At 38.5% G+C, this 13,054-nt stretch overlaps 1 protein-coding gene across 3 annotated transcripts in view; it reads left to right on the top strand.

Moving 5' to 3' along the window:
- Positions 1–13,054, top strand: part of CAPRIN1 (cell cycle associated protein 1) — a 51,132-nt gene that overhangs the window by 12,621 nt on the left and 25,457 nt on the right. For all 3 annotated transcript variants that reach the window (XM_017530541.2, XM_017530540.2, XM_037739257.1), the window contains 4 exons: positions 6,109–6,171; positions 6,302–6,388; positions 10,892–11,130; positions 11,219–11,301. In XM_017530541.2, coding sequence (XP_017386030.1) covers positions 6,136–6,171; positions 6,302–6,388; positions 10,892–11,130; positions 11,219–11,301 — 445 coding nt within the window. In that variant the 5' untranslated portion in view covers positions 6,109–6,135. The remainder of the gene's footprint in view (positions 1–6,108; positions 6,172–6,301; positions 6,389–10,891; positions 11,131–11,218; positions 11,302–13,054) is intronic.

The raw sequence follows: 13,054 nt of genomic DNA, 5'->3' as shown, positions 1-13,054 counted from the left end.
GTGAGCTAAGACTGCAAGCTATAGTAATCTTTATAGCTATAGTAATAGCTCCTTTCATTTTGAAAAGTAGAAAATTAGACCAATTGATTGTCCTATGACATTTACCACTTAGTTTAACTTCTGAGGTGTCAGCTAAGAATGCAAGATTTAACAAAAGTACTACTTATAAATGCAAAGTACTACTTATAAATGCAAGTAGTACTCATCTTGCATTTATAAGTAGTACTTTTGTTAAATCTTGCATTCTTTCCCTCTCTTTTGTTAAATCTTACATTCTTTCCCTCTCTCACAACTCCTCTTCAAAGATGATAACCGATCATAAATGGGTCTTCTCTTTATGAAATAGTTACTAAGTTAAGTAGATTTATAAGCTTGTCTAGAAACCCAACCACAATTCAACAAGTTTTCTGTTGAAAACTGTAAACAACTTATCTCCAAATTAAAGTTGCCATATAATAGTTTTTAAGGTCACTAATCATATCATGTGTTTGATGTAGAATAATTTATTTCCAGGTTCTGCTGGGCTATGACAAGGCAATTACAGTATATTTGAATGAGATGAGTGTTTCTCAAACTTGCACGTCAGAATCACCCAGAAGACTGGATAAACTACACAATTTGTTGGGTTCCCCCAACCCTCACTGAGTTTCTGATTCAGTAGGTCTGGGGCAGTGTCTGAGAATTTGTGTTTCTAACAAGTTGCCAGCCGATGCTGATATTGCTGGTTTGGGGCCCACAGTTTTGGGAATCACTGACCTAGACCAACACAGGGTCTCTGTTCTGCAGAGGTCTGATTGTATATAATAGCAAAACAAAGTCCCTAACAGCTCAGATTCCATGGTGATAAAGTCTTCTGTATACCTTAATAGCCAGGAGATCAGGAGATACTATATTTTACTGATGAGGGAAAAACTAGTGTCTTTTAATTAAGTTTTTATTGTCATCTTGCAGTTTTCTTAGTTTTGGTATTTCCTCAGGTGAATGCTATTTCTTAGAAACTTTGATCAGACTTAGGATGCTCCTTTCTGAAGGCTTGGACAAGGACAGGGTATAGGATATTTGTAACAGTGTAGAAAGTGTTAACAGCCATGGAAGAACATGTATAATGCTATGATGAAACTTTCTTTTTTTTATTGTGATTAGAAAAATGTTATATGGATGATCTGTAGCTTTTTTTGGTCTCATTCTGTCGCCCAGGCTGGAGTGTGGTGGTGCGATCACTACTCATTGCAGCCTCAACCTCTGCAGGCTCAGTTATCCTCCCACCTGCACCTCCTGGGACTGCAGGCACGTGTCACCATGCCTGGCTAATTTTTGTATTTTTTGCAGAGACAGGGATTTGCCATGTTGCCCGGGCTTAAACTCCTACTTCTGAGCTTAGATGATTTGCTCACCTTGGTGTCTGGAAGTGCTAGGATTGTAGGCGTGAATCACTGTGCCTGGCCAAGACCTATAGTAACTGTACCTTTTTTAAATTTTATTTTGAGATAGAGTCTCACTTTGTTGCCCAGGCTGGAGTGCAAAAGAGTGATCTCTGTTCACTGCAACCTTTGCCTCCCAGTTTCAAGTGATTCTCGTGCCTCAGCCTCCCAGGTAACTGGGATTACAGGTTTGCGCCACCATGCCTCACTAATTTCATATTTTTAGTAGAGACGAGGTTTTGTTATGTTGGCCAAGGTGGTCTTGAACTCCTTACCTCACACAATCCACCTGCCTTGGCCTCCCAAAGTACTGGGATTATGGCCATGAGCCATGGCATCCAGCCCTGTACCATTGATTTACTATATTTTTTTGATTGGGTAATTCAGGAACTATGGTCTGCTCTTTGAAAATTCTGTTAAAGATTTCAGTTACGATTTACATACTTCTTTACTTACAGTAAACGCAGTCCACCTTTTAAAAATCTCAATTCTTGAATTGAAATGCTAGAAACATATTAACGGTAATACTAAATCAGAGTAAATAGGCACTTGAGCTTTAATAAAATGCATAGTGTTTTTTTGAAGACAAGATATTGCACTATCACCCAGGCTGGAGTGCAGTCATGCTCATTGGGAGTTCCAACTCCTGGTCTCGTGATCCTCCTGTCTCAGCCTCCCAGGTAGTTAGGACTATAGCACTAAGTTTAAAAATTTCTTTGTCTGGATAATTTTTAAATTTTTTGTAGAGACAAAGTCTCGCTATGTTGTCCAGGCTGGTCTTTAACTCCTGGCCTCAAGTGATCCTCCTGTCTTGGCCTTCCAAAGTGCTGGGATTGCAGACGTGAGCAACCATGCCTGGCCATAGTACATGGATCTTTATTTTGGCCATGTGGAGTTCTTTTTGCATACTTTCTTTTGTCAGAATGTTCTGTGAAGATGTGTACTATGAAGCTGAGTTTCACATACTGGCTGTTTTCCTTTCGTTTCATTTCCCCTTTAACCTTGTTCCAGTTACTGCCTTGTAGCAGATTAATCTCAGACTTTAAGGAATTAAAACCACGATTTTCTTAAGCACAAAGATTCTGCCTATCAGGGATTCAGACAAGGCACACAGGAGTTTTGATGTTTCTGTTCGATGACACTGGGGGCCTCATGTGGGAAGACTGACTTGTTCATTCATTTGCTGCTTGGACTAAAATGAGTAGAACCACAGGGATTGCTGATCAGAAGCTGTGAGGCCTCTCTTCATGGCATGGCTTCCTTATGACATGGCAATCTCAGAGTTACTATATTTGTATGATGGCTGAAAGCTCCAAACACAAGTGTTTGGGTTGCCAGCAAATAAGGCAGAGATGGATTGCTTTTATGACTCAGGCTTGGAAATCGTACAGCATCATTTATATAGTACTCTTGGTTGAAGCTTACTCAGGTACAATGGCAGGGGAAGTGGACTAGTTGTTGATTGAGTAGTGCCAGGGTCACACTGTAGAACAGTATGTGAGACTGCAGATTTTATAGCTATCTTTGGAAAATGTAATCTGCCATAGCTCTCGGTTTGGATGAATTCTAAATTTGCTATTATATAGAAAATTGGAGATTTTCTAATATAGGATAACTTGTCCTATAATAGGACAGTGTAGGTTCATAATCAAGGATTGTTACTGGTGAGAGTCCTGACAATGTACTGAAGGCTGTCAATCTTAATTTTATATAACATGGAATTCTAATTGTTTTCATTATACAAACTTCACTGCACAGTAGTTAAGTGTATAAAACAAAGCAAAAGGAAAGCAGCTCCACCTACAATTTTACCACTCATGTACCATTCTTACTCTTTTTTTTAAATCTTTTTATGTTTATTTTCATCTCTATACAAGCATTTTTTAGGAATTTGATTCTACATCCATTTTGGCTGGATACATAAACTCTACCCTATGAGTGATGTATGGTGTATTTCTAGATTTAGTAACAATTTTCTTGAAAAATATACAATACTATAGAAAAAGGAAGATAATAAATTGCCAGTTATAAGTTAATAGTGCTTTTTCTTTTGTTCAGTATTAATGAACTGTGTACTAGAACTGAACTTTAGGCCCTCCTATTTGCATATTTTCTGTTGGTATATTTTTAAATAGAGGGATTGTGATTATAATACTTATTTTGGAATATCCTAAGTCATAAATTCAAATCTTGTTTAGTTTTTTCTTTTGTTTTTTAGATGGAGTCTTGCTATTTCCCAGCCTGGAGTGCAGTGGTGCGATTCTCCTGCCTCAGCTTTCCCAGTAGCTGGGATTACAGGCATGTGCCACCACACCCAGCTAATTTTTGTATTTTTAGTTAGAGACAGGGTTTCACCTTGTTGGCCAGGCTGGTCTCAAATTCCTGACTGCGTTATCCACCAGCCTCAACCTCCCAAAGTGCTGGGATTATAGGCGTGAGGCCCCACACCTGGCCTAGTTTTTTATTTCTTAAAAGGAAAATAGCCTACCCTTTAAAAAAACAAAACTTTTTATTTTAAAACTTTTTTTTTTTAGCTTCCCAAGCTTGTGAGTCTTCCCTCTTTAAAAAGAGGATGAACAATCTGTTGATCTTCCGAGTATTGTGAGGTAGTTGGACACATCTTTTGCCCTGGGGTCAGGTCTGTTGTATCAGGGCAAAAAACCTTTTTTTTTGTTTTCCTCAAGTCATTAGACTGAAATTTTATACCTGTTTATTTGGAGGCTTAGAGATTTTTGTGAAGTAGTTCATCTAAGAATAAAATTGGATGCTTTTAAAAGCTTTTAATATTTTAATGATTATCTTGGTTTTATTTACCTCCAGTGTTACTAAAGAATTGTGGTAGGCTTTTCAATTTGGGGTTGAATGGCTAGGCAAGTTGACATTTGTTTCTGGTATAAAGAAAATATTTGACCTAAAAAAAAAAAAAACTATTATCATTACTTTTAAACTGGCTTCTGTGGTTTTTGAATGCCCTTTATTAGAATTTAACTTTGCCGGCCGGGCACGGTGGCTCATGCCTGTACAATCCCAGCACTTTGGGAGGCCAAGATGGGGAGATCACCTGAGGTCAGGAGTTCGAGACCAGCCTGGCCAACATGTGAAACCTTGTCTCTACTAAAAATACAAAAATTAGCCGGACATGATGGCAGGCACCTGTAATCCAAGCTTCTCGGGAGGCTGAGGTAGGAGAATCACTTGAACCCGGGAGGCAGAGGCTGTGGTGAGCCGAGATCCCGCCACTTCACTCCAGTCTGGGTGACAGAGTGAGACTCTGTCTCAAAAAAAAAGAATTTAACTTTGTATTTCGTTTCACAGTTTTATGGGTAAGGAACTATGTATGTTCATAATTTATTGGGATTATTTTGGGTATTATTCCCCTTACTTTAGATTTCTCCTCATTCCCTGTCCTCTGACCTTTACAATAATAACAGCTCATGATTGTTTTGCATTACCTGAATATCTGTGGGGTCCTACTTAATAGTAGTAGCCTGGAAAACCTGCAAAGTTTTAATTTTAGCAAGAAAGTATGATCTTAAACCAGATCAGATGTTAGTTTTCTTTCCTCACCCTTGAACTAACAGCAAAGCTGTTACTTGTGTAGTATAGTGATGTGGTAGCTATCTTGTTGTTCAAGATAAATGAAGTTACATTAAAGACAATATGGCTGTGAGTTTGTTTATTCAGGAAAAAAATACTCTTTCTTTTTTTTTTTTTTGAGACAGGGTCTCACTCTGTCACCCAGGCTGGAGTACAGTGGCATTATTTCAGCTGACTGCAAACTCCACCTCCATGGTTCAAGTGATCCTCCCACCTCAGTCTCCTGAGTAGCTGGGCCTATAGGCTAACACCACCATACCCAGCTAATTTTTGTATTTTTTGGTAGAGATGGAGTTTTATCATGTTGACCAGGCAGGTCTTAAACTCCTAATCTCAAGTGATCCACCTGCCTTGGCCTTCCAAAGACTCTTATATTCCCTAGTCACATGAATTCTTTTTCTGGGGAGAGGGAGAGACTGAAATTTAACTTGATAAATGTCTGATAGCTCACTTGAGTATAAGCAGGATTGTAACCAAATTGTGGCCCTTTACCCATGTGGGTAGGAGCCATATGTCTAGTCCATCTAATACTCTTTTTTGATTAATCTGAAGAGTGAGTAATGTTGTATCATTGGTTTACAATACAGTCTTTAATGTCATTCAGCAACAGCTGGAGTATATGTAAAAAGTTTTATGTACTTAGTCTGGGCGCGGTGGCTCACACCTGTAATTCCAGCACTTTTGGAGGCTGAGGCAGGCAGATCACCTGAGGTCAGGAGTTCGAGACCAACATGGCCACATTTTGAAGCCTGTCTCTACCAAAAAATACAAAAAAATTAGCCAGGCTTGGTGGTGGGTGCCTTTAATCCCAGCTACTCTGGGGGCTAAGGCAGTAGGATAGCTTGAACCTGGGAGGTAGAGGTTGCGTTGAGACGAGATTGCACCACTGCACTCTAGCCTGGGTGACAAGAGTGAAACTCCATCTCAAAAAAAAAAAAAAAATGATGTAGTTAAACTGGAGTATATCTAAAAAGTTGATTTAAGGCAAAATTTGAGACAAGCTAGAGGATTGTGTGGGTTTTGTCAAGCATGCTTAAGCTGGAATAGATGTTCAACATGGAATGTAATTCTTTTTGTTCTTTTAATACAGGGTAAACTTGATGATTACCAGGAACGAATGAACAAAGGGGAAAGGCTTAATCAAGATCAGCTGGTAAAGATGTTATATTTTTATTTAAGACCTAATGCTCACTATTTTAAACAAAAGAATTCTTGTTTTTTTTTTTTTTTTTTTTTTTTTTTTTTCTGTCTAGTAAAGTTGGGTTTTGTCTTTTTTTTTTTAGGATGCCGTTTCTAAGTACCAGGAAGTCACAAATAATTTGGAGTTTGCAAAAGAATTACAGAGGAGTTTCATGGCACTAAGTCAAGATGTAAGTAGAAGAAAGTATACATATTTATGAAATACTTTTGTTGTTTCTTTGGGTTTTAGTCCTTCTATTACTATTGATGAGTGCTCTTCAAGGCGATAGAGTTGTATCCAGTTATAAAGATGCCTTTGCATTCTGTAAAGTTTAGTGTAACACCTGAAAGATGTCTTTTGAAAATACTGAGTTTGAAGCTAGGGGGGCGGTGGCATGTGCCTGTAGCCCTAGCTCCTCGATAGGCGGAGGCCAGGAGTTTAAGACTGCAGTGCATATGACTGTGCTTGTGAATAGCCACTGCACTTCAGCCTGGGCTACATGAGAAAACCCCATCTCTTAAAAAAGATGTTAAGTTTAAAACATTTTTAAAAAGGACTGAGTTCGAGATTTGACGAACATGTATAGTAGCTGTGCTAAAGGTCTTATTGGTTTAAAATGTTAAGCTTTGCAAATACATGTAAATAAGCTAGTCATTAGATATAAATAAATAAATTTTTTTATTTATCATGTTCCTTATGTCTAATAACTAACAATTTAACTGTCAGAAAATGAAGCTTGTTTATATAATTGGTAATCATTCTCTGCTTTAGCAATCTTAAGGGATATGGCAAATGTGCTTGTATGTCAGCACTCGATCCAACATAATAGTGGGTTTTTCATGTGACAAAAACCTTTGGGAATAAGGACAAAAGTTAAATGCAAGCAAAGTCAGATAATTTGTTGAGGCCAGAAAATTAAGCCATCTGAGTAAGTGTCAGCTTCTTTGGAGAAGACTAATAACATTGAAATACAGGAATATACTATATAATGATGTTTCAATCAACTGTGGGCCACATATGTGATGGTAGTCCCATTAGAATATAATAACTATTATTTCTGTACCTATTATGTTTAGATATATAAATGCTACTGTGTTATAATTGCCTACAGTAGTCAGTATAGTAACATGCTGTACACATTTGTAACCTAGGAGTTATTATATGCTATACCATATGGCCTAGGTGTGTAGTAGGTTGTACTATCTAGGTTGTGTAAGTACACTCCATGTTTGCACAATGATGAAATTCCCTGCTGACATATTTCTCAGAATGTATCCTTGTTTGTTAAGCAATGAGTGAATGTATAAAGTTGCCTCTAATTTGTTGAAACAAAAAACAAGTTTATTATATGAGACAATGCAGTATAGGGATGAAGAAATCTGATTCTAGAAGGAGACTGCCTAGTTGAATCCTAATTTTGTGACTTAGTAGTATGACCGTGGATGAGTTGCTTAATTTCACTGTTTTTGTATTAGTCATGATTCTCCAGAGAAACAGAACCAATAGGTTAGAAAAATGAGGCTGATGGGCAGAGGCCATTACAATGCCTCTGTTTTCTAATCTGTAATATGGTGATAATAATTTTATCTACCTCATAGGGTTGTGCTTAGAACAGTATTTGATGCATAACTAATATATTTCAAGCACTTGTTCTTTTTTTTTTTTCTTTTTTTAGAGACAGAGTCTTGCTCTGTTGCACAGGCTGGAGTGCAGTGGCGTGATCTCAGTTCACTGCAGCCTTCACCTCCCAGCTTCAACTGATTATCCTGCCTCAGCCTCCTGAGTAACTGGGACTATAGACCTCAGTCACCATGCCTGCCTAATTTGTGTATTTTTAGTAGGGACAGGGTTTCACCATGTTGGCCAGGCTGGTCTCAAACTCCTGACCTCAGGTGATCCGTCTGCCTCAGCCTCCCAAAGTGTTGGGATTACAGGCATGAGGCAACGTGCCTGGCTTCAAGTACTTTATCTTAGAATTACTTATTACAGTTGATTAGGGAAGGAAAATCTTTGCCTGACAGAAAAACTAATTTAATTTTGTACCTAGTGTCTTAGTCAACTTTGTGTTACTCTAATGGAATGCCTGAGACTGGATATGTATGTAAAGAACAGAAATTTGTTTCTCACACTTCTGGATGCTGGAAAGTCCGAGATCAGGATACTAGCTTCTTGATGCATTACTATGTCCTCACCTGGTGGTAGAAGGCTTAAGGGCAAGAGAGAGTGATCACACTCCTGCAAGCTCTTTTTATGGTAGTATTAATTCATTCTAGATAGCTTCCATAAGGCCCAGGCTCCCAACACTATTGCATTGGGAAGATTAAGTTTCCAACACTTGAATTTTAGGGGATGCATTCAGACCGTAGCACCAAAGTAGGGATTTATTCCACTTAGTTTGATGAACCCTGCCCAATTTCTTTTTCTTGCTTTTTTGAAATAGAAGCAGGATTGCTATACAGTTTAATGTAACATCTATTTTGGAAGTTACTATCACTGTGTAATGAAAATACCTGTATCCTTTTTTGCTTCTCTTGTAACACTTTGGTATTTTCAGGACTTTTCTCTGAGCTTTGACTTCATTAGTAGAGCTTTTATTTATCTTTGATCCTTCGGTATACTTTCCACAATTATTAAACGAACTTTGTTTGCATTCAAGAACTTCTTTAGTCTGGCTCAGGCCTACCTTTTCACCTTCTTCCTTCTTGAGCTCTTCATTTCATCCAGAATAGCTTTCTTTCTTACTTTATTTTACTTAACTTCCTTTTACATTCCTGCCCCTTTTCTATGTTTCCCGCCTCCAGTTACCTATAAAGACCTTCCTGGGCAGCATGTGGTGGCCAACGCCTGTAATCCCAGCACTTTGGGAGGCCAAGGCAGGTAGATCGCCTGAGGCCAGGAGTTTGAGACCAGTCTGGCCAACATAGTGAAACCCCATCTCTACTAAAAATACAAAAATTGGGCATGATGGCATGCACCTGTAATCCCAGGAGGCTGAGGCAGGAGAACTGCTTGAACTTGGGAGGTGGAGGTGTCATTGAGCCAAGATCTCCTTGCCACACTGCACTCCTCAGCAGCAGAGTGAGACAGGAAAAAAAAAAAAAAAAAGGAAAGACCTTCCTGGTTGGGCATGGTGGCTCATACCTGTAATCCTATTATTTTGGGAGGCTAAGGTGGGAGGATTGTTTGAAGCCGGGAGTTCAAGATCAGCCTTGGAAACATAGACCTTGCCTCAAATTTTTTAAAAGTATTTTTAAAAAAAGAACACTTGGCGGCTGGGTGCTGTGCCTCATGCCTGTAATCCCAGCACTTTGGGAGGCTGAGGCGGGTAGATCACTTGAGGTCAGGAGTTCAAGACCAGCCTGACCAACACAGAGAACTAATAATAATACAAAAATGTATCTACTAAATGTCTCTGCTAATAATACAAAAATGCCGGGCATGGTGGCACATGCTTGTAATCCCAGCTACTCAGAAGGCTGAGGCACGAGAATCACTTGAACCTGGGAGGCGGAGGTTGCAGTGAGCCGAGATCGCACCATTGGACTCCAGCCTGGGCAACAAGAGGGAAACTCTGTCTCACTCTTTGGCCCAGGCTGGAATGCAGTAGCCTCATTTCAGCTTACTGCAGCTATCACTTGCCATTTAATGCTAAGATATTATTTATTCTGCACACTGTATTACCATTACAGATTTGTCTTGTTATTGTGGCCTTCATCATTTCTCCCACGTCTGCTTCCCCATTTTTGGTTTTCTGTGTCTTGGTTCATCTGAGTGAGACTTGAGAAAGAGGGAACAAGTGGAAAGTAAAACACTGCCATGGCTCTTGAAAGACAAGCCTTCTCTGTCCTCAACTAGATATTAGATATGAGAGAGAGGGAGAGAAATAATAGAGTTTGACTGATGCCTTCCTTTCAGCCTTTCCAGGGAAGAAAAGAAGAATGTGGAAAAAATACGTTCATACTTAGCTTTGCTATCTGTTTTTCTCCATCAGCATCATCTTATTCATAAAAACAAACTAGGTACTCTTTTAAGTAAGACGGATGTCTGAGACTGGCAGTGGATTATGTGGGGCAAAGGGGCACTTGTGGTGTTTTGGCATTTCCTTGTGAGTCATGAGTAGATAGATACCTAAAGTTAGAACTTTGGGTCATTTGTCCATAGAGGAGCTAGATTGGGGTGAGATTTTTATTGTTGCTGTGGTTGTGTTTCTTTTTTAATTGGCCCAAGCCTTTAAATTTCTCTATAATTTCCAAATTCATAAAATTTTTACTTTTTATACTAATGATGAAAAACTTCAGACATATATATCTAACTAAAGAAAACAATACAGTGAAACTGTTTTACCTGTACCCAGCTTCTGTATTTATCATCTCATGGTCAGTCGTATTTCACATAAATCTACATTTATTTCCTGTCTCCCTTTGCCCTCTAGATTATTTTGAAACAGGCCCCAAACACGTTGTTTCATGAGTAATCTTTTAGTAGTTAAAATACCTTCTAGGGCAAGAGCTGTTACGAATTTTTAATAATTGCTTAAAATAGATTATGTTTAAAACTATATTTGTGAGTCAGGAATCATCCTTCTTTGTATTGGGGTCATATCTCACTCATTGAGTAAAACATGTCTTATTTAAGCTGGACCTGAAATGGATTGAACTAAGTTTTGGTGTCATATGTTTATATTGTTTTGCAGATTCAGAAAACAATAAAGAAGACAGCACGTCGGGAGCAGCTGATGAGAGAAGAAGCTGAACAGAAACGTTTAAAAACTGTACTTGAGCTACAGTATGTTTTGGACAAACTGGGAGATGATGAAGTGCGAACTGACCTGAAACAAGGTTTGAATGGAGTGCCAATATTGTCCGAAGAGGAATTGTCATTGTTGGATGAATTCTATAAGTTAGTAGACCCTGAACGGGACATGAGCCTGAGGTATAGTGGTATTTGATAATAGAAACTTCTGAATATTGCTTTAAGTTGACAACTGAAAGGTTATTAATTAGCTTTTTACTATTAAAAGGTTGAATGAACAGTATGAACATGCCTCCATTCACCTGTGGGACCTGCTGGAAGGGAAGGAAAAATCTGTATGTGGAACCACCTGTGAGTATTACTGATAACTTTGATTTCATAACTTAGAATCTTTAACAATTGGTTTTCCTATGTTCATAGTTCACTTGGGAGAAAATAGTTTTCCTAATTGTTTTTTTTTTTTTTTTTTGGAGACAGAGTCTTACTGTGTTGCCTAGGCTGGAGTACAGTGGCACAATCTCAGCTCACTGCAACCTCTGCCTCCTGGGTTCAAGTGATTCTCCCACCTCAGCCTCTCGAGTAGCTGGCATTATAGGCATGCACCATCATGTCTAGCTAATTTTTGTATTTTTAGTAGAGAGGGGTTTTGCCATGTTGGCCAGGCTGATGTCGAACCTTACCTCAAGTGATTTGCCCACCAAGCCTCCCAATGTGCTGGGATTTACAGGCATGAACCACTGCATCCAGCTAGTTTTCCTATTTAATACTGAAAAAAATTTGGAAGTGTATACATAACATCATCTACTATTTTTTGATTTATTTCCATTTTGTATATTTGTGCGTTTTCTCTGTAATGTGGAAATCAAAACACCAGCAAGAAACAACTAAAACTGTGTGAATATGATAGTCCTAGCTTCACATGGTCTTGTATGTAACTAAACTGTGTTTGAGGTGGGCAGATTGATATCACATTGACTTTCCGGAGCTTTTGGTATTAGATGGACTGTTTGTTTTATGGCTGAAGTTTATGAAACAATTACCACATCTCATACATTCTACTCATGGTTATTGCCTTAGTCTTTTTTATTTTTTATTTTTTGAGATGGAGTCTTGCTCTATAACCCAGGCTGGAGTGCAATGCTGTCATCTCGCACGGCAACCTCTGCCTTCCGGGGCCCAGTTCAAGCAGTTCTCCTACCTCAGCCTCCCAAGTATCTGGGATTACAGGCGCGAGCCACCATGCCCAGCTAATTTTTGTATTTTTTCAGTAGAACAGAGTTTTGCCATGTTGGCCAGTCTGGTCTTGAACTCCTGACCTCATGATCCACTTGCTCGGCCTCCCAAAGTGCTGGGATTACAGGCATGAGCCACCTCAGCTGGCCAAGTCTTTCTTTAGTTTGTCTTAAACATCTACTAATTTGGGGATGTTAATATTTTTTGATATTTAAAATATGCTGATACTTGGTCTCATTTTCTATGTGAGTTCCTTATTCTCAAACATGCAGCTATGAACTGATTTTTTAAAAAGGGGGCATTTAAGTTTCATTCTTTCAGTAAACTAGTAATTTTTCATTTTAACTTGTTAAATCAGAGAATAGATTCTTTGCCATTTATAAGGTTAAATTAGGAAGATAAGTTTTTGAATATAAAATGAAAGTGTCTGTATTTATGCTTTTTTAGCTGTTGGTTGAAAAGAAATCAGATTGGATTATAAGCTTTAATCAGCAAAACGGGATGAGCTTTAATTGGCAAAATTTAGAAGAGTATATTTGCTTTAAGAAAATGGGTGCCAGTCCTTGTCTGCCTTTTCTTCATTTAAGAAATAATTTTCTTGGTTTGTTGACTTTTACTCTGGTCTATATTTCTTTGTAAAATATGTGTTTACCTTCTTGTTTTTAGTTCTGCAAGTTCTATATATGTAAGCTTGTTAGCTTAAAAAGGTAGTTTTAGGTCAAGCTTCATCAGATTTTCATGAGCATTGTTGAAGAGTAACAAAGGTATTATAAAAACTTTTTTTTTTTTTTTGAGACGGAGTTTCACTCATGTTACCCAGGCTGGAGTGCAATGGCGTGATCTCGGCTCACCGCAACCTCCGCCTCCTGGG

The sequence above is a fragment of the Cebus imitator genome, unplaced genomic scaffold (genome assembly GCF_001604975.1).
Source record: "Cebus imitator isolate Cc_AM_T3 unplaced genomic scaffold, Cebus_imitator-1.0 Scaffold66, whole genome shotgun sequence".
Classification (NCBI taxonomy): Eukaryota; Metazoa; Chordata; class Mammalia; order Primates; family Cebidae; genus Cebus; species Cebus imitator.
Note: the sequence above shows the minus strand (reverse complement) of the source record. Positions and strands in the feature narration are given on the sequence as shown.